The 22,560-nt window shown below is 39.8% G+C and overlaps 1 protein-coding gene across 1 annotated transcript; it reads right to left on the bottom strand.

Moving 5' to 3' along the window:
- Positions 1 to 11,696: 11,696 nt before the first annotated feature.
- Positions 11,697 to 22,331, bottom strand: LOC5572401 (inner centromere protein). Its single transcript, XM_001660293.2, has 4 exons — positions 21,897 to 22,331; positions 19,580 to 21,729; positions 12,542 to 12,840; positions 11,697 to 12,472 (listed from the first exon to the last, which is right to left on the bottom strand). Exons 1-4 carry the CDS (start codon positions 21,975 to 21,977, stop codon positions 12,279 to 12,281), a joined length of 2,724 nt encoding a protein of 907 aa, XP_001660343.2. The 5' UTR covers positions 21,978 to 22,331; the 3' UTR covers positions 11,697 to 12,278.
- Between the last annotated feature and the right edge of the window lie 229 nt (positions 22,332 to 22,560).

The raw sequence follows: 22,560 nt of genomic DNA, 5'->3' as shown, positions 1-22,560 counted from the left end.
GTGAGAATTATTTCCTGTGTCCGAAAACTCTTACAAAATATCATTAAAAATGAAAAACCAAATTTTGTACTATGCCATTTAATTCCACTAGAGTTTGTATCCTTTGACAGATACGCGTATTTCGACCTCAACTGTAAGGCCGTCTTCAGTGTCGTGTACTAACGTACATCTCATAGTCCGAAGTTTCAGATCAGGTTTACACTGCGAAGTGATGATAATGATACCATGTGCTTTGGGGTAATAAAGTTCAGTTCGTCTCCGAGCGTCGAGGTCTCTAAATGGGCTCCCCAGCTTGTAGCTTGATGCGACCATCTGGCAAATAGTGAGTCGTAGGAGTTAATCTCTACGTGGTTTCTTTTCGCAGTTTCAATTTCAATTTGTACATTTGACACGTGCTCCTAGTACCTATAATACTCAGTTCACAACCGATCGATGCGTTTGAGGCCCTCAGTTGTTTTCTCGATTCGAGTGAAGTGACTCGCCATGTAAAACAAATGGAAAGTATTTACGAGACCGACCATTCTCATCTCACGCCGCTTGGATTCGACGCTAACACCGCAAAGTAGTTGTCCAGTAGTTTTGTAACATGTCCTACCCTTGCGGCTTTCGCCACTTTCTGGATACTGGGTTGGCCGTAGAGTCTGACGAACTCGAGGTTCATCCTCTGCAGCCATACACCGTTATCATGCACACCGACAAAGATGGTCCTAAGCACTCGTCGTACGAACACTCCAGGTACCTAGCAAGGACCATGATTCATGTTCATAGAGGACCACCAGTCTTATTAGGGTTTTGTACATGGTACATTTGGTGCGAGGTAGACGAAATCATCAACCACCTCGAAAGTATCCCCGTCTTTCATAACAGAACCTGTATGAGAGTCCTCCGCGTGACACCTTATGGCACAGCTCGTCGAAGTCACCGGCGGGATTCAAAGAAACTGGAGTCGTTCATCGTTGCTTCTTCTTCTTGGCATTAAGTCTTCACTGGGACAGAGCCTGCTTCTCAGCTTAGTGTTCTTATGAGCACTTCTACAGTTATTAACTGAGAGTTTTCTTTGCCTAAATTACCATTTTCGCATACGTATTGAGGCAAGTACGGTGGTACTCTATGCCCAGGGAAATCAAAGAAATTTCAATTATGAAAAGATCCTGGTTCGACAGGGCATCGAACGATTGTATAACATTTTGCGGTAATTCACGTCGCGGTGTACCATTTCGCGGTACGACATTTCGCGGTTAACTCAAGAGCGGTCGCGCATTCAACCATTGCCGACACCACCTCGCTCGAGCTGTTTATGAAAAGCGAACTTTTATCAGGGTGCGTGTACTCAGTACACGCATGCGACCGATCTTGGATTAAGGACTGTTCATTTAAGAAAGTGGACACGTGTTTTTTACAGTAAACTGTTTATTTTCGAACAAATTCATGAGTTTACCTAAAATACATGGAAATCAACGTAATTTCGATCAAATTCACATAAATTTGAACATTTATTGAGCCTTGCTGGAGAATGCTCTTACTTTTCTTGCTCTTGCACAACTTTTTTCGGAACTTTTCGATCTGCTTTTTGAACTGCTGACCACATCTTCTTGAAAAAATCGATGGAGCTTGCTTCTCTTCCATCCTTCTTAAGATGCCGTTTGATTATTGCCCAACATGTTTCAATGAGGCGTAGTTCTGAGCAATTTGATGAATTCGATCATTTTTCTACAAATTCGACTTATTCCTTCTTGAGCATCTCCAAAGTTGCTGAAGCATAGTGAGCCGATGCTAGGTCTGGCAAAAACAATGGAGGCATGGTATGCTTTCAGTAGATGGGCAGAAGCCATTTTTTAATGCATTCAGTTCTGTAATTTTCGCCGTTGATTGAACCCGTCGTGAAATATGTAGTACTTTCATACCGCAGGAGCAAATTGCTTGCCATACCAAATCATTTTTCCCAAATTTTTCTGTTGGGATGTATCGTACGTCGTCAGGAATATCTGTTTTGGCCACAGCGTTGAAAAAATTCAATTTGGACACTTCGCGATTTAAGCCAAATCTCGGAACGGCAGTTTTTTCTGTACACCATTTGTGCAGAAAAAAATTAAGAGTCGCCATGTCAATTCGACCCATCGTTTAGAATTTAAAATTTTTTTATGTCAACTTTTGTCTGCTGTCAAAATAAACACTTGAGATCACACTGAAACAAAATTTTATTTGTTTTTATGGAATTTTTACACCAAAATGCTAATATTTAGGTGTCCACTTTCTTAAATGAACAGTCCTTAGTACCATTTGGCGGCATGTCATTTTGCGGTCAGTACCATTTCGCGGTATACCGTATCGCGGTTTGTACCGAGATGTTTCATTTATCTCAACAGTGCAAATTGACGGACTTCCGGTGTTCAAAAGAAGGGTAAATCACCGATGAAAATGTTATTAGTGAAAATGCCAAAAATTTTCAGTGCAACTCATAGGAAAAACCACACCGCGAAATGGTATAGGCCGCGAAATGGCATACCGCGAAATGGTACTAACCGCAAAACGGAAAACCGCAAAATGATACAAACCGCGAAATGGTTGACCGCTGAATGGTTTACTGCGAAATGTCGGACAACCGCATCGAACACCTTCAGCATGGCTTTGCTTTGTAGCCGCGGACTCTTACCACTCAACTCCGCTCCACTCAAGTAAGGCCCCATCGTTGCTCTTATTCATTTATCTTGTAAGCTTTCTGGTAAAGCACTTTACGGTCGATACTATCGAATGTCGCTTCAAAGTCGATGAACAGCCCAAGTAACAATGGTAGCTGAATAACAGTTTATTCAGCTAAAATGCAGTACAGCTTTTTCAGAATTAACTATTAACTATTATTCAGCTATCGTCAAACGGGATGACTTATAACGGCGGGGTGACTTGCAATACATTGTAATTTACAACTAAATTTCACTATAAAACATAAATTTCGAAAGAAAATTCGTTTTAAATCGGTGCTTCAATACGTGTGATCGCAATTCAAGTAGGGGCCACAATTAAAGATATAATTATAAATATTTTTATACATTAAACATAATTCTCAAAATATCTTGAAAACTGATACTTGATGGAGGTTCAAAATCGTGACCTAAAAACATGATATAGATTTAATTTACAAAAGTAAAACTCTACTTGGTGTTTCTATAACCAATAAGTGGAAATATGACGAATTGAGTAGTGTTTGGTCCGTTGAATCTGTTGCTTGCTCCTTTGTGGGAGCGACGGAATCCGGATCAATTGTGTCCGGCTCGCGTTGCGCTGATGAAAAAAACGAAGTGAGCGGGTGAAAAACGAAACGCGTCAGTAGTGTTTGGTCCGTTGAATCTGTTGCTAGCTCCTTTGTGGGCGACGGAATCCGGATCAATTATGGTTGGTTTGCGTAGTAATCGCACTATCGGTATCGATCATCCGTGTAAATGCTTTCGTATTCATTTCAAATTATATCTTTATCGTTTACCAAAACGAATCCTTTCCCATATCCAAAATCCCAGTGTTTTCTTGTGGAAATGCAGAGGACTCCTCGGCTTCTATAAAGCAAGTAACACGTCAACATTTCCCTCCCATCCTGAAATTGACCTGCATTCGGACGCAGCCGGCGCCGGTATTGTTTGTTGTAATAATGAGAGCACCAGTACTTACACATTGAAGATGCTACTGATCCCGAGTAATGTCTGTTGGTTCCCTGTGTAAGTACAGCTGTTCTTGCAATAACGGAGTAGCAACTCAATCATGCTCATGCTCATGCTCCAATAAGTGGAAATATGACGAATTTTATTTTTTCGAAATTGTAGCAACAACTTTTTAATAAAAATCATTTTTATGAAAATGTACCTATGTGAGGTGAAAAATAATACAAAACTAAAACACTGTTGTGTTAGGTCTACTTTATAATCAAAAGAGTAATAATTCATCAATCAACTACAAACAATCGTTAAAAATATTGTTCAGTTAAGATATTGGACCTTGATGATTTAACGCCTTTTTTCCCATACAAACATAGCTCAATTATTTTCTTACAAAAAGGTATTCAAAATGCACTTGTACTGGTTCGGGTGCTTTAAATACATGAATAACAATACTTAACAAGTGTGACTAATAAAAAATATCAACATTTTGTTGGTAAAAACTAAATTAGTTTTGAGTGTTACAAGTCACCCCGCACAAGGACATTTAAATAATTTCACCACCAAAATAATTCGATTCAATCTTCTGTCATCCTATTCTGTGGGCGAGCCAACTATTAAAAGTTCTAAAAAGAATTTAAATTTTTAGATGACGTTTAGATCAAGGTTTTGGTTGATTGAAGTTGAAAAGTGTTTCAAGTCACCCCGTTTGACGGTACCTTTGAGGTGACCTGGTATCCACGCCATTTTTGGAGGATTTACAGATATATCAACACTGCTAGCTCATGAAGGCTCTCCATAAAAGCATGCCCGAAAGAACTTGAAACTATTTAGGGAGACTTACGGCTTCGGCACCATTCGACTATTGTCGGCAACCAAATTTCAAACGCCAAATACTCAGTATTTTTCTATCAAAACACATAAATGAAAACATTCAGATGATTCTTTGTTCTGCCCGCTTCCCGCTGACGAGATTTCCGAGACTGAACAATCGATATTTCCAGAGATGTCATCAATTCAAATGAACAAGACTCAAAATGCGGCTGATTTGGAGCTGCCGAAGAGATTCACCAGCAGTTCTTATGGGAAAGTTGCCGAAGAGATTGAAACTGCCGACAATAGTCACACTGACAAGAGATGTTCGCAGCGTTGTAAAAACATTTCCAAAAGCATGTTGACAAGTCTGTCGGTGTAAATCGATAGAGGATTGAGCAACGCATAAATGTAAACAGACAAACACAGAATTTGTCTGCTGATGGCCGAGAAAATTACAAACGATACGCGGTATCGACTTAGACTGCCGAGAATACGTAAGTTCCCCTATATCCAGAGCTACAGGTCCGAAGCCCTAATAAAGGTGGATGGTTGTGATGGCTATGACCGTGGTTACCATGTAAAGAACAAACAGGCAATGCTGTATCGTGTTAGCACCGAGGAGACAACCCTTTTAGCACGATGTAGGTAGCGCAACACTGGTTAGGTGGCTTATCGAAGATTTTTCCCCAATCAAGAAAGGCAAAATTGGAGCAAACGGATTGATTACGGCATCACTCCCGGCAACGAACTTGAGAACTTTGAATGAATCCGCGCTTCCGCGAGTGTCCAAAACAAGATGTCAAGATAGTTATCGGCGATGCAAATGCGCCGATCGGAAAAGACTTTTTTCGATACGTCAATCGAACGGAAAGCCTTCATTACGTTACCAATGATAATGGCCTGCGGCTTGTAACCTTTGCTAGGGGGATAGCAATCAACAGTAGGTACTTTGCACGCAAGACTATCCGCAAACACACCTAGCGATGCCTGCTCCTAAATAGACCACGTGCTGATTTATGGGCGATATTTCTCAAATGTCATAGATGTTAGGACCTTTCTTGGCCCTAATATCGACTTGGATCGTATACCCCTATTCTTGTTTACGTTCGAATGCTCTTTCGATCGAAAACCGTTTTGCATTCCCGTATACGCCAGCAAAATCAAATGGAGCATGGATTCGAACGAATAGGATTCCATCGAAAGTTGGATCCGCCGTAAACAATAATGAGGGTGATTGTCTCGTTATGGCTAAAATTAAAGCGCAGTTTTTTACCGCCACGTAACCCAGAACTAACAGAACACTGCGCTTCAATAACCAACGCTTGTCGATGGATGCAGTAGCTACACAGTATCGCCAGCAACTCGACGAACAGTTGGAAAAATCAACGTTTCTGGAGATGTCAACAGCCTATAAGACCCTATTCAAAAATCTGTGACCACAACGACGCAGGATGTGATTGGCACTGGTCAACGAAACGACGAATACCGTCGAACCCCTTTTGATTCCGGGGGCTACTTTAGACACTCACCTTTTATATTTATTTGCATCGTAAATATTAATTTGAGCAATTTTGTGTCTTCAGCACTTTCATTGATCAATGTATGCTCTACCACTAGGCATGTTCTTTTTAAGGAACAACATTAATAATAACAGGATAAACAAGAAAACATTTTAAAAAAGTCCGAATAAATATTTACATGGTATAAAACTTTGGCTATGCCAACACTGTTTGATTTTTTCCCATGTCGTGGAAAGTTATTGGGAGCATCACAAAACTATCCAATCGTCATGTTTCATAAAAATCTTGTGATTTATTTTGCTTAAAATTGTTGTTTTATTAAAATAATAGATCTAAGGTCTTATTTTTACGACTTTTTTTTATTATAATGTGTTGGTTTGTATATTTTACAACATAAAAGAAATAAAATACATATTTGGAAAATTGAATAGACATGAAACACACATATTTCAATACGTACCAATGACAAGTTCACAACATAATCTCTTAAAAAAATATTTTACCTCATATTTTAAATGAATTTGCAGTACAAAACAATTGCATACTTCAAATGCTAAAATAAACTACTCTTAAGCCAGCTCTAAACTGCTAAGAAGCTAAAAGCATATTACAGTAGCAAATTTTTACTTCTTTAAAATCTTGAAAAAACTTAAATATATGCAAGAATTATCAATATCTATCCATAATTCTAAGAGTTACAAATCCTCAAAGTTGAAGAATGTGGAAATAATGACAAAAGAAGCCCCGTTTGACGGTACAAAACGACTGGTTCGATGAAGAGTGCCAGACGTGAAGAATGTCGCCAAAAGCTGAATGTTTCTAGCCGGTACAGAACAGACAGCTAGAACAGAAGAAAAGCAAACCCACCACAAAAAGAAAAGGCAGCACGAAGAAAGTTTGGTAGCTGATGCTCAAGATAAGATGAATCGGATGACATGCGAAGATTGTATGCAACGGTCAAAGGCGCGTGGCACAATACCGTAACAGTGCCCGCCATGGGCGAGCATATTTTGATTTACATTCAGAATCATTCATACATTAAATTCATTCTGCCGGCAATAAATCTCTACGAAAGGCTCAAGATAACTTACCGTATTTTATTTTAAATATTGAAAATTATTTTGTTTTCAATTATATAGATTTCCGTTGCATGAGCAATGGAGCTGAAACAGCTGTAGCGAAAGAAGCACATATCCTCAGCCATGCCCAAGTAAGAATAGTAGCTGAATAACAGATTATTCAGCCAAAGTATGCTTGGGAGTGATTTGTCCAACTCTTATTCAACAAACATGTTTGTTGGCTTGTGAAGGCAGTAAGAATGAATACAAGTCCGGACGAGGATATACTTGGGTTGAACATTTTCTTGCTTTCGCAGGGCATAGTGTATCTTCGTACCACTCGATATAAAAATGTGAGAGTAGTCTATTGGCAAAGAAAACTCTTAGATTGAAAAACTATCACAACAAGAAACTCTCAGCACTAAAACACCTTAACGTATCTAAGGGAGCATGACCGAATGGCATTGCAAACGTGTTCTTCAAGAATCTTTCAGGAGATCTTACCGTTACCCTAGAACGCCTTTTCAACATGTTTCAAAACAATGGAAAATTCCCAGAAGCTTGGAAATCCTTATTTTTTGTGCCTATTTTTAAATCAGGCACCAACTCTGACATACAGAACTATCGCGGAATTGCCATTATACTTCGAAAACATGTAACACCTCCAATTGAAGTATTTTTAGGATATCAAGTATCGCAGAAGTGTAACATTGTAAGGGATTTGGGTGTAGTCCTAGACTCAAAACTCACTTTTGTAGAACATTATAATTCCATAATAAACAAAGCAAACAGTATGCTTGGCTTTATTAAGGGGTTCAGCAACAATTCGTATGGCCCTTATACTATTGAAATATTGTAGGACCAATTCTGAGATACTGCCACCTAGTACGGAACCCGCATGTCATACACGAATAACGCATAGAATTTGTACAGAAGCAATTCCTTTTATACGCCATTCGGAAATGGAATTGGACTGAGGAACTATTTGGACGCTTTAAAGAAGTTTTGGAATACAAAAAAGTGAGCTCATCTTTCAGGACTTGTATAGATTTTGAGCATACGGATTTCCATGGGCATCCAAAGTTTTCAAAAACCAATTGATATGGAAGCTGTCGTTTTTTCGTTTTCATAATTCTCTGTATTTCTTGTTTAATTCGCTTCCGTTTTTTTTCAGTTCTTTGATTGGAAAAACTTCCATCCGAGTCTACTTCAAGACCCTTGTTCTCCTCTGGGCTATCTGGTTCGTCCAGCAACTGCATATCACTCTTAAAGTGACGTGAATCGAAGTTGGAAGATGAAAATACATTGTCCAGCCGATACTCCGATTTCGATACAGTACGGTGTACGTCCTGAAGAGGAGGTTGTGTGCGGTCGAACTTTGTAGTAATCTCCATTTAATACAGGCACCAGAGTTTCGTCTTCATTTCCAATATAGCTTAGATTGCATGGTAATAACTCAAGCGACGACATTACGTCTCGCAATTGGAAACTAATTCCGTAATGACAGATTTTCGTTACATACAGGGAATAGGCAAACTGATAGAGATCATGACAGTCGGTGGTTCTGGAAATACTTACGGAATTATCATTAAAATCTTGAAGTTTGATACCCAGGGCACCTGGAACCTACTATAGACTGGTCAGTGCATCTAATGTTTCTAAACATGCTGCTGGAGTAGCATTTTGAAGTTTGATGCCCTCTTGGATATAGCTCCGGATACATATTACATGATTGGAAACAGAAACATGACTGACCATATTTTCCGTAACCAGTTTTACGGAAATGGTCATATTTCTGAAGATTTACAACGAATCTTAATGCGTCCGCTTGAACTTCCTATTAGTTCAAGTTTCTAGGAAAATTGTAAACTACTATACAATTTCACACCGCACAAAACTACAAGCGACAGAAAAAATGCCACTTGGCCATGAACTCAGAAAATCTCAAGTATCTCCGGTGTCCGATGTCTAATATGCATGGCCAAGTAAGTTCCTGAAACTTGACCGAATTTGTCGTCTACTGCTTCCGGATGCATCCATTTCAACCATTTTTCATAAAGTTATAAGCATTTGAATTTAGGCAAAATTTTGCCTATCCCCTGTACTTAGTCATTGTTCTGAGCAGACGATGAGTCTGTTATGGCTTTATTTCTGTTGCATTGCAATAAAATAAAGGCAAGAGAGAACTTTCTTCATTTTTTGCTCTTATAATTATATTTCCCTGAGAAACTACTCACAATAGATCTTAACGCTTAGTATTGAAAACGATGATGTTCTGCTGGGCATTTATACAGGCATTGTCGACGTTAAATTGGCGATTCTCTGACGACAAGATATTTAACTTAGGGGGGTCCATAGCCTTGAGCAGTGCTGGAAAAGTTCGCATCACGAAGCAGCTCACGAGTGTATACCAACGCATAACAAACATCACAGACTCGGGATCTCGATAGGTGTGAGTAAGCCCGCATCCGTCTGCTCGGGAGAACATGTCAAAAGAAGTAGCAACAAGCTCGCGAGCGTTTACTCGCGAGTAACCGAGCAAGGTGTGATTTATTATGGGTTTGACAGACAAATTAATTGTATAACCATCATATCGATAGTAAACTACTAGTTTGTAGTCAAAAGCCCTTGAAAACCATAAATCTCGGAGGGTAAGCAGCTTTTTTCCCAAAAGCACAATATGACTCTGAGCAGCTCCGAACACGTTCGCGAATCACTATTTGCTTCAGTTACTCGGGAGTCGACAGATGCGAGTAAGCCAGCGCTCTGACGCTCGGGAGCGTTTGGTTTTGTTTTTGTTCCAGTTCAGATGAAGCGTTCGCCACTTTCCATCACTGGCCTTGAGGTTACGCTTTCGCTTCATAAGCGGAAGGTCATGGATTCAATTCCCAGCCCCTCCAAAAAATAACCCGTCCAGCCACCAGAAGACGCCGTACGGAGGACCGTGCTTAGGAGGGGAGCACATCCATCCTTCGTCAGTTTCGGATGGTGACTGAGACAAACTGACCCACTTCGCAGGCAGCTAGCCTCAAACGACTCAGGAACACGGCAAAACGAACCACCGCGAGAGCAATGGACTATGGCTTATGGAAACCGATTGGACCAACAGCAGAGCACTCTCCTACCTGCTCGGTGTGAGAGCAAAAGAGCAGAAGAGAGTGAAAAGCAGATGTAAATATAGATTAGTTAAAAATAGAACTGTATCGGTAAGGAAGATACAGATAAACTGATTCCGGCACAGTAGTGGCCACAAGCACGGAGTGCCATAAAAAAAATTATAAAAAAAAAGATATTTAACTTCACTAATCAATTTCTCGTTCGATAGCAATTCCATATGGGACAGTTATGCTTTTATGGGCAGCATAGGAGAATATGAAAAGCTGTCAGCGAACTGAAGAACAGTAAGGCTGCTGGGAAGGACGAGATCGCGGTCGAGCTTCTCAAGCACGGAAGTGAGCAGATTTACCAATCGATCCATCGAGTACTTTTGAGGATGAAGGAATGCCCACCGGTTGACTAAACGGCCTCATATGTACAATCTAAAGGGCTTAAAATGGAGTGCGCTAATTACAGATGGACTGCCCTGCTGAATTCGGCGTATAAAGTAATGTCACGCATTCTGTTAAACAAACTGAGACTGCTCGAGGAGTTTCTCCTCGACGATTACCAGGCTGATTTTTGTGAGGGCCGATCGACAACGGCATGGTATAATTTTTATTAATTTCATGCAGATAATTTCTGAACATGGTTTTCCGACGAAACTAATATAGCTGATACGTGAAACGCTGGATGATTCTAAATCAAGTTATTAGGAGATCTGGCGTGCAGAGAAATGACACTAGCATCACACGGTTGAATATGTTCTTTGACTTTGCGGACAATATCGACCTTATTGGAATCAATCGCAGGTCAGTGGAGAAGGAGACAGCGAGAATAGGCCTGACCATTAATTCTACCAAAACGAAGTACATGGAGATATAGGTAGCCTTGGTGGTGTAGGTGCTGAGGTACTGTTGCAGAATTTATTTACCTTCGAATACTCCCGCGAAGTGAGAAGACGTGTTGCGGCTGCGAATAGAGCACGAAGCGTGGACATTGAAAAGGCAAACCGGAGAAAGCCTTCGATATGTCGAGCGTAAAGTGATGTATTGTCCGTACTCGATGGGAACCTAGAAAGTGGTGAAATACGGCAGTGGGCTGGTCACTTAGTGCGAATGTCGGAAGAATGAATTGCGAAAACAATATTCAGCAGGGAACCAGGAAAAGGTCGGCGATTCCGTGGAAGGCCATGAATACGCTGGCAGTACGCAGTGGAAGAGGACCTGGCGACCATAAACGTTCTGGGCAACTGGAGAAGTATCGCCAAAGACCGACGAAGATGGAGCTTTACAATACGCCCGGAAATGATGAGACTTGGTTTGGTGTGTCGTCGAGTGGCCACCTAACCCAGCAAGAAAAGTACTAATTATAACTAGATACGTATCTTTTCAGAGACAATGGCTTGGTTTTAAGCAAGACATCTAGAATACAGTGAACCCGCCTGGATTTGCAGGGCGATTTGTTCTTTCAAGAAACCACACTTCGATATATTAAATTATTTACAAAAAAAAAATCATTCAAATTTTATTATTTCTAATACTTAATACGTTTCAATTTGCTTAGAATAGTGATTACCGTGAGATTGATTATTTATCGATGTTTAAGTAAGAAACATATTTAACAAAAGAGTGTCGCAATGAGTAAAATCATCATTTTTGTTGATCGCAGCTTCAGACCAGTTCGAACCGAAAGCCTTGCACGACGAAATTTAATTCGTTTGCGTTTGACAAACTCATTATTAGCCTATAATTACGGGGTTAGTTATTGATCGCTGTTGATGCGCACAGATAGGTGCTTCTAATCTATTCCGAACACCTCGCTCAAGGTTTAAACTCAAGTTTCATCTTACATACTTTCGATAGTTCGCTTCATTCGATTCGCTTCATTCGAGAATAGCCACATAACATAACCCATAGCTTATATTCAACAAAGTTCATCCGTTGGAACTTGGAGGGGAATCCATTCCGAAACGCCCACAATAATAACACACAAAACATAAAATCGTTCGCACACTTACCCACTTACGCTTGGCTGGGAGCAATCAATCATCTTGGGCGCTAAACTTAACGACGATGGTACAATTGGAGTGTGTGGTTAGGTAGGTTAGTAGCTAGCTTAACTAAGGCAAATGCCGAGTCCCCTCAATACTTGGGCATCTGGGAGTACCGCGGCGGTGTCCGCCAGACGGCACTCGAGTTTCGCTTCAATTTCCGGGCGTCGATTGAGGGGAATATCTCCCGCAGATCGGCCGTCATCGGCGCCACCGAGAAGAACTGGTCGATCACCTTCAGCTTGATCTCGCGCTGCGTCCGGATCGTTGGATTGCGTTCCTCCTCTGTTGAGAGAAATTGAAATAAATTAGAAATTGAAACAATAGGAAACATCCAGACAAGGGGACACTCACTTGAACACCACGCCGGCAGCGGGGGACGTTTGGATTTTTTGCTAGCACTGGTGCTTTCGTCGTCAGTGGAATCGTCCGTTAGGATCATATCGAACGTGAACAGATTCTTTTCCAGTGTGGCAACGGTGCCATTTTGTTTCAATTTCTTCAGCTGAAGCTGCTGCTGTTGGAGGACCTGAGCCTGCTGGAGTTTCTGCTGCTGTTGCATCTTCTGCTGGTACATTTGCTTGTGCAGTTTGATTTCGTAGTTTTCCTTGGCCTGGTTGATTTTGAACAGTTCGGCCTGTTCGCGTTCGGTCCTGGGGATGAAAATGATGAATTATTATACCATCAGGAAAAATGATGGGTTGAAAATATTACGCTGACAAAGTTTTTACAGTAAACCACTCCAAAATCTCCAATAAAAAAAATAAAAACCGAACCATCCTTGATAGTACTTAAAATCACTCACTGAAAACATCAACTAATTTGATCTACTAGATATGCCTCTGCAAATGTTTCAAAGTTTGTATCGGGAATGTTGAACAAATTTTCAAAGCAGTTGTTCAAAAATTGGTCAGTTAAATATTAGATGATGTGAGGTTCCATAATCTATAACTACCAATCACATATAAATGAGTCAGCACGTTGAATACTTGCCATTTGATAGTTAAGTAGGCAGTAGTTAAAGCTCTTACCAAAAGGCTGCAGTTCTGCTTTGACAGACCCCTGGAGATGGCTCAGTAATGTACAATTTTGTTTGACGACAGGACACGATTCCAAATTATTCCTGTATTGCTTATCCTGAGATGCCGCCAAAGAATTGACCTGAAGCTTCACCCAGCAATTTGAATTTGGAATAGCTGGCTCATGATCAATTAAATCATGCGATGCTCCATCGCGAGCTAACTCATCAGCGAATTAATTTCCAGCGGTGGAAGATTGACCAGATAGCCATACAAGGTACTCAGAGTTCAATCCATCTCATGTACCTAATAACTAACCTCAACCTTGAGTTAACCGAAGCAAAAGCTTTAATAGCAGCCTGACTATCTGAACAGCAGTGTACTACTTAGCTACTCACGCAGAAGTGAGTGAGAAACGGTGTAGTGTCTACCAAGTTAGTAAAACTAATTCATCCTTAGCTTACGAGAATATACACCAGCACCAAATCCTTTAAAGAGAGCCAACATTCATGGAACATGCATTGTTCTCATTTCACAAGACATCCATATGCTAGTATTGGTCGAATAACGGATTGTAAATCCGTTTGAAATCCCACATTTTACCAAAAGTTTGCCAACATTGACCGAAAGCCATGCAAGCCATTTTTGATTCTGAATTTGATGAGAGATTACCAGGAGACTGTGACGTACCTAAGGGAGAGATGACTGTACTGTAATATATAAGGATAATCTAGGTACTGACATTCTATGAAGTGTGTATTGAAAAAAAAAACAAGGCTTCTTCATCAGAAGAAGTGAATTTCGTTAACTTTGAAATAATTTAGTTAATTTGAAACAACTTTAGTTCGAGCATTTTTATTAGAAATGCCATTTCTCATTTAAATTTCTAAATAAAGCTTTGTAAAAGAAAGGGTTAAATAGGGTAAATGATGGCTTCGACGCCCTGAGGGTATTTTCGGCAGCACTAACTTATCGCCTTTGTTTGAATTTATCTACGGAACAAGAGTTAACTTCAGTGTACTCAACATATTCCTTGAACTATAATCTTCCATGTAAATCACATCTTTCACAAAAATATTATATAACATGGGTTTTATCATTAAATGAAATAAATGCTTACGAAATTATCGTCATTCGTGAGCTGCCGAATAAAACAACACAAGAACAGCTTACAAAAACTCACCACTTTAAGAGGCCTAATTCTCCGCTCCAATGCCAATTTTTTCACAAAAGCTACACACCGATCACTTAATGCACTATTGATCTTTTCATTTGTATATAAAGCACTCGAAAATACTTAATTTTTGTGCTTTCAATCATAAATAAAAATTAATGAACTTTGATTTCCTCGGCAATCACTTTTTGTTACGAAACCAGGTTGCCAAAAAACCTGATCTTTTCGGAATAATATTTTTCTCTACTTCCTATAGCATAGAGTATCTTTGAGCTTGTTGCGATATACATATTTGAAAACAGTAAAATGGCAAGGAAAGTTCGCAGTTATTAATAAAGAGAACGCTCATAGAATAGTTCACTGCAGATCAAGCTCTGTCCCAGTTTGGACGTAACAATTAATGAAAATTACTTGATAAAGAAGGGATAATTTATATGAAAAATATTAAAAGCTCTTATTCAAATATCTATTAATGCAAAATAGAGTGCTTTGTGAAGCCGAAGCAGGACAGTTCGGTTTTGCGTCGTCCGATTGATTTTGCTGACGGATTCGCGCGTTTTCGTCGCCGGAGATTTTGTTTCCCCTGTTTTGGAGCGTCTTGCTGGGTACGTATTTGGGAAGGCCCAAACAAGACGGTTTATTTTCGGGACGCCAAGAAGTTTTGCTGTCAGTGTCAGTTTTGTGTTCAGTCGAGAATGGATTACCAACTGGTGAGTTCGTTTCATGCTTATGATAACACATATTTATTTGAAAGCGTAACTTTTATGTAATATTAAAACAAACATTGTATGGTTTGTCACTATAGGTGTCGGCATTATGTTTTTTTCTTATACAATTTGAATATACATATATTTTTCTCTTTTTGACATAAGTAAAAATTATCTTTTGAATTGTTCGACATTGTGAATGTTGACGTATTTTCTAAAACTTCTACCATATCGAGACAAAATGCACAGTAACACTCATATATAATTTTCAAACAAACTATGTATGGTTCATCACTACAAGTGTCGGCAGTATTCCTGTTTCATATAAGTTAAAATATATACATGCAATTTTCAGTTTTCGTCATTAATAAAAACGTCTTTTGAATTGTTCGACATTATAGATGTTGACGTATTTTTTCCAAAAACTTCTCGAGACAAAAATACAAAACTAGCTTTAAATACAAGTCGTATATTTCCCCCTTGTCCATGGATCGCATCACCGACCAGAGGTGACTCCCAGATCTTTTCCTCCCTCACTAATAAACACCCTTCCCGTGGTGATTGTGGAGATGCAGAGGTATTCTCTGTCTTTAGAAGCAACAATCATTACACCCTAACATTCCTTCCCCATCCCAACTGACTGTAAGGACTTGGCCAGCGCCGTTATTGATCAATAATATTAGATCTGCTAAAATTGCACTTCGAGAGTAAGCGGAAACTCCCATCCCTTATTCATTTGGATCGTAGTGCAATTCTTACCAGTTCCGATCAATCACGGAGTAGCAACCATTGACATGTACAGTCAGTCTATGCTATGCTATGCTATGCTATGCGAAACCAGGTTGCCAGAAAACCATATTCAATTGCGGTGTATTTATTATTCTCGATTTAAATTGACAGAAAAAAAACGAACATGACTAATTAATTTATTGCAATTAGGCAAAAAAGCATGCATTGGTAACAATTGAGCCTTTTAATACTTTCTTATTTGAAGATTGTAGTGCATAATCTTCAATATACTGAGAAACATATAAAATATACGTCTTTCAATATGGCAACACTCCTGTTGTTCTACAGGCAACCAGAGGATGATGTTTTTGTGTCAAGTCATAAGTGCATTGATTTGCAAAGGGCCTATTCTGATTTTCTCATACACTGAGAATAATATGAACGTAAAAAAAATGTAAAAATAGTTTGGAAAATTTTCAATTTCGCGTTACCTTTTAGCGATTTATTGCCCATAGGCACTAGGGTGCGGCTTATTTTCCAAAATTTTTCAAAACCATAAATTCGAGTGCTCTTATGAATTCAAATCAGAAATCAGAATCTTTGAGAAACCTCAAAGTTTGAGCCAAAAATATTAAGATTTATTTATTTATTTATTCACCGTCTTTGACTACAGGTCACACAGACGGAAAACTTAATATTATGTTCTTTACTTAAATTCTATCTCTTATCCTATTAACAATTTAGGGGTGGCGTATGCGTCTTGACGGTAAATTTTCAAGTTATAAAAAATGGCCTTCAGTGAAGTCACCATAACTTCGGTTATTTCTTACCAATTTTAAAACTTTTAGCATCATTATTTTCAGAATTAAATTTATGAAAACTTTGTAGAACACCAAATTTGTCATAAATCGAAACAAGTCTTTGTCAAAAGTAGTTTTCTCGAAATTTTTCTTCATTTTACTGGAAAATTCATACTTGTTTGACCATAACTTCATAAATACTCAACCTATTTCAAATATTAGTACAGTCGAAGCTTATTATAACGAAATGGCAAGGGACCGTCGTTATAGAGAAATGTCGTTATAGAGAATAGTGATAACATTAAAATCTTTTTCAAGGGACCGAAAAATATCGCTATAGAGAGATTTGTCGCTATAAAAGTGGTCGTTATAACGAACTTCGACTGTACTTGTTTTTGAAGCAAAAAAAACATCCTGTTCATACAACATATTTTTCTAAAATTGGTTTTGGCTGAGTTTTGTAACAAAAACTACCCAAAAACATATTTTTTTTTTAAGAAAAAATCCAATTTCTTTGGATTATTTATGTTTTTTTAGCCAACAATTAAATTTTTCCTGTAGAACTTATGTTTATAAAGCATTTTGTTTTAATTACGAGTTGAATAAGGCAGCGTCCATTTATTACGTAACGCAAAAATTGAAATTTTTTGAACCCCTCCCCCCCTCCGTAACGCTATTTGTATGAAAAATTTAAAATTTTTGTATGAGCCGTAACGCTTGAGCCTACTCCCCCCCTCCCCCTAGAGCGTTACGTAATTTGTGGATGCCGCCTAATTCATATTTTTTTTAAATGAGCAAAAAGTTTTGTTGTTTCAAAATTATTTAGAAATTGTTGACAAGTCCTTTTCAAATGTTTATCAAATGAGGGAAGCCAGTTTCAGCTTTATGAACATTGTTTAACTGACAAAAATTAAATAAAAAAAACTGGCGTTTTTCGTTAAAAAATCATGGTTTTGTGCAGTTTTTGTTGAATAACTTGGTCAAATTATTTATTTTAGTAAAATGTGGCGTATGAAAAGTATGAAAACAATTAAGTAAGCTTCTAAGCCATGCAAAAAGATTTGGAATCGGTTGAGTAAAGTTATGGTCAAACAAAGTTATTATTTTAGTAAATTGAGGAAACATTTGGAGTAAACTACTTTTTATTGAAACTAGTTTTGATTTTACACAAATTTGATATTCTACAAAGTTTTCATAAATTTAGTTTTTAAGATAATGGTGCTAAAAGTTTCAAAATTGGTTCGAAATTACGGAAGTTATGGTGACTTCACTGAAGGCAATTTTTTATAACTTGAAAATTTACCTTCAAGACGCTTGCCCTCTCTCTTAATATAAATATTTTTGGCTCAAACTTTGAGGTTTTTCTTCTAATATGATTCGAATTCATAAGAGTACAAGAATTTTTGGTTTTGTTAGCTTTTGAAAAATAAGCCGCACCCTAATAAACAGAAGTGTGAGTACCCGAGCAAAGTCCAACATCAAAATGAAAGCAAGTTGAAAACATATACTGTTTTCAGCATCAAGTTGATATCATAATTTGATATCAATTTATCAATGAAATATTCGATATCATATTTTGTTTTCTTTCTGCTATCATTTTAAATTTTTACTTATATTTTCTTTTTATTCAATTATAAATTTATTCGTGCTACATGTTTAAATACTACGAGAATATAAAAATAAAACATTTATCTAGTCGCAGCCATGTTTCAATATCAATCGAAAATATGTATATCTCAGCGAGTTCTCAATTTGCTTTCAATGACAGCAGAAACTGTTTTCAATTTGCTTTCACTGACAGCAAAAAGAGTTTTCAATTTGATTTCATGGGAACATTTTTCTGCTCTCAGTTTTGATATTTTAACCGTTAAAACGACCAAAATGACAACAAACTGAGTTATCAAAACCCGCGACAGCACAACATCAAAATTAGTTTTCAATTTGATCTCAAGCTTTGCTCGGGTAGCGAATAGGGGCATGCATATAACCCATTCAAACGCAACTCTGAAATTCAAGTAATCCGATAATCGTGTTCCGGGGATTTTTCTTGCAGAGCACAATATTATGAATCAATTAACTATGACGTCACGCTGCAACTTCTAGGCTGGATTCGCACTTGCTGCAAGACCATCACATTGCCATTTTTTACAGCCGAAATGCTGCCATAGTGAGATTGAATACATACAAAAAATATTCGATAAAATAAATGAAAACGAAATTAGGAAGCGTCCATTTATGACATAACGTTAAAATGTACAATTTTCGACCATTCCCCCCTCCGCAACGGTCTTTGCACGAAAAAAATAAATTTTGTGTTTGAGCCGCAACGTTTGAGCCTACTCCCCCTCCCTCTATAGCGTTACGCAATTTGTGGACGGTGCCTTAGTCAGCATAAATTTAGTGGCGTTGTGTATTCAATTTAACTCTCTGCTATTCTATTTATAACTGTAATTCTGTTCTCAGTGTAGTCTTTATTTTTCTGCATTGGCCCTTTCAACGAGTAGAACATAATGAGTTTTGGATTGCCGAAGTGAACATTTTTGTTGCCGACAATAGTAATTGCATTGCCGATAAAAGAACAAGTGCCTCGTGACTTTGGTGAGGAAACATAGAAGATTAAGAGAATAAAATAGTGTTTTGTATATTATTATTAACGAATGAAGAGTGCTCAAGTGTAGTTAAGGTATCTGCTGCTAATTTTTGTGCTCTATTGTTGCGTAAAATTGCCTTCTTAAAAGTTCAGCTGCTTAGGCTGCCGACAATACGTAAGTTCCCCTATGTAAACACTTAACCATGGATTTTCCCATAAATTTTATAAACTTTCTTGATACCAACTTTGAAACAATCATTTGTAATTTGTAGGTACCTATTGGGAAATTGAGAGGGGTGTGATCATCCAAAAGTAGTGTCTAAAGTGGCAAAGTTTTAAATTACAGAACAGGCAGTGAATAAACAACACTTACCTCTGCTGCTGCTCCAGTTTGGCCAACTCCTCGCGCTTCTGCTCCGCCAGCAGCTTCTGGTTCAGCTCCTCCAGGTGCCGCCGTTTTTCGAACTCCTCCATCTTCTTGGCCTTCTTAACCAAATCCGCCCGCAGCTTATCTTCCTTCTCCTGCACCAGCTTGCGGTGCTTTTCCTCCTTCTCCTTCATCAACCGTTCGGCATTTTCACGCTTTTCTTTTTCAATCTGCTCACGCTGTTGCTGCGCTAGACGTTGCTTCTCTTCGCGTTTCTTCTTCTTCTCGTCCATGGCGAGCGACGTGGTGGATGATGCCGAGGACAGAGTTCCGGTGCCCCGGTCAATGCTGGGTTCGCGGGATAGACTTTGCGATTTGGGAAGATTTGCGGAGGCCAGGGTGGGTTTCTTCTGCAGATGGGCCAACTTGGAGGCGGACGAGGAGATTCCCTTGGTGAGGGGGAGGGTGCTTTGGGCGATTGGGGTTGTCTGGGTGCTCGCTTTGGCAGAGGCCGGATATCGCTGGGAGGCGAGCGGAGTGGTGGAGGTTTTCGAGGGGAATCGATTGGACTGGGATGGGGTGGTGTTTTTGCTGGTGGCGGCAGTACGAGAATGGAACGGAGAACCAACGGCGGCCTTCTCGAAGGCTTCGATTCGGGTTTTGATGGGAGATTGCAAGGAGAACAGTTCGTTGTGTTTCTTGGACTTGGACGCTGCTTGGGGCTTTTTGGCCACAACTGGTTTCTTGGCTTTCGGAGGCGGTGGCTTTTCTGGACTTTCCTCGATGTGGGAATTATCTTCGGTTATGATGCTGGCGTTGATTAGGGCACGCTGCTGGTCTTCAGCAGATTTTGGTTTGTCCATTACGAAAGTGCTATTGCCTGGCCCTGGGAGCTGACGGACATCGAAAGTGCCGTTTGCTGGATTTTCAGGAGACTTGATATTGAATGTTCCATTCGCTGGAGAGGGAACAACGAACGTTCCGTTCGATGTGGGAACCGAGAAGGTTCCGTTTGAGTCCATGGCGAAGGTTTGATTTTTCTCGCCATCGGCAATCAATGGAATTCGACCCAATGCCACGGCCACCGGACGCATAACCGCATCTCCGTCCAGAGCGTCTTCGTAAACTGACTTCTCCGACTGTGTGGGACTATTAGTGGAAACTGTTTTGGACTTGCTGTCATTGCGAATGCCTTCGCTTGAAAGCTTTTCCGTTTTGATATGAACCTTGGCCGGTTCAGGTTGGGAGCTTGTTTTCTTCTTTCGACCACGAGTAGAAGTTTTGTTGGAAGTGGTCGAAAGTGAAGAATCTGCCGACGAAATCGCAGAACTAGATGACGTCTCGTCGGCATCTTTCTCGCGCTTTATATTGACCGGCAGTACATTTGAGGTCTTAACTTTAGACTTATCTGCCTTCTTAGTACGAGTTTTCGTTTTAGGAGCTGGCGGCGGTGGCATCATAGGCGGAGGCATCTTACCGGTATCCTCATCATCCGACAGCACTTCCACTTTTGGAATCGGTTTCGGTATCAGAATTATGGACATTTCCGTCGCGGGAGGTTCCTCGCTCTCCTTGTCCTTCTCATTCGTGCTGCCGAATCCTTCATCGTTGGATTTCCGCTTCTCCGAATCAACGACCTTTTCCATAACGTTCAAAGCATTACCATCATTCTCAGTGTCCGTTTCCATCGGTTCCACCTGTTGCTCGTTCCGAATTTCTTCCGAAATCCGCTCCTTCTTGATCGTGATGCTTGGCTGTCGCATCTTCATATGCAAGCTGGGTTCCTTCAAATTCTGCGTGGCCTTGACCCGAGCAGCCCTAGCCGGACGCCTCTCATTGTCCTCCTGAGGTTTGGCATTCGCCTGGTTCTGTTCCTCAACCACCGGAGAAACCGACGGAGGCAAAGACGCCGGAGCAACGGCCGTCATTTCTTCCACTAGGGATCGCACCTTGTCTCGTCCCTTGGCCTGAGTGCTGTTCTTCCTCTGACTAGCTCTCGACGTATGCAAGGAACTATTCGTCGAGGCGAACGTGTCATCCCCAGCTTCTCCTGTCTCTTCCATCGATTCCAACCGTTTCGGACGTTTCTTACTTTGAACCGGCGTTCCATTGGTGATCGATTGCGTGACATGTTCATCTAACTTTTTCGTACTTTTCTGCAATAAACCACATAAAAAAATCCAATCAAACAAGATTCAACAAGATTAGCGGGAGCAAACCTCCGGCCAGATGTCCTTGCAACAATTCCAATTGGAATCCCCATCCCGATGCAATAACTCTACTGCAAGGGGCAGAGCCCTACACCTCTTTAATTGAACCTCACCTGAAATTCTTCCTCCAGACGAGATTCCGCTGCAAATGTTTGCAGGATGATTTCGTTGAATTTGTGCAACAGATCATCCATTCTAACGCTTCGCAATTATTCACACACTAGAAATCCAAGCTCGTCAAACAATCCCCGCAAGCAGAAAAAAGCGTTAAACCATAACAGCAACAAGCAACAACAAAAACTCCAACACAAAACACTTTTCCGCGGAAAATCGCACCACTTTCAACGTTTCTTACTTTCCCCGTAATTACTTCAACACTCCACCACAAATTGAAACGATTTCCGCCAGAAATAAAGCAATAAAATTCGAATTTTCACTGCACTTTCAGCACCGAATCGGGATGGCAGCCAGAGCTAACAAAAATTTCCAACGGTGAAAGAAAGCGCCCGGGCGAAATCAAGGGCGAAAAGTAGTCGAACCGAGGGAGTGGGCACTGGCGCGCGTTCGAGGTTGATCCGCTGAACTGAAATTCACTTGCAGATTTTTTTTTCTGTGGTCCGCTGGAAAAAGGATAAGCAGCTAGAGCGAAAATGGGGCCTAAAATTTTGAATGAAATTTTGTTTCAAAAATATGGGGATTGTTCAAATATTACGTAACGCGACAGGGGGAGGGAGGAGGTCTTACAAAGTGTTACGGTCCATACAAAAAATTAGAATT

This window comes from Aedes aegypti, chromosome 3 (genome assembly GCF_002204515.2).
Source record: "Aedes aegypti strain LVP_AGWG chromosome 3, AaegL5.0 Primary Assembly, whole genome shotgun sequence".
Classification (NCBI taxonomy): domain Eukaryota; kingdom Metazoa; phylum Arthropoda; class Insecta; order Diptera; family Culicidae; genus Aedes; species Aedes aegypti.
Note: the sequence above shows the minus strand (reverse complement) of the source record. Positions and strands in the feature narration are given on the sequence as shown.

Coding starts and splice junctions, on each gene's coding strand:
- LOC5572401 (XM_001660293.2), bottom strand. CDS start 21,977: ATGGATGATCTGTTGCACAAATTCAACGAAATCATCCTGCAAACATTT. Junction 21,730..21,896: donor GTCTGGAGGAAGAATTTCAG/GTGAGGTTCAAT, acceptor GGTTTATTGCAG/AAAAGTACGAAAAAGTTAGA. Junction 12,841..19,579: donor AAACTGGAGCAGCAGCAGAG/GTAAGTGTTGTT, acceptor TTTCATCCCCAG/GACCGAACGCGAACAGGCCG.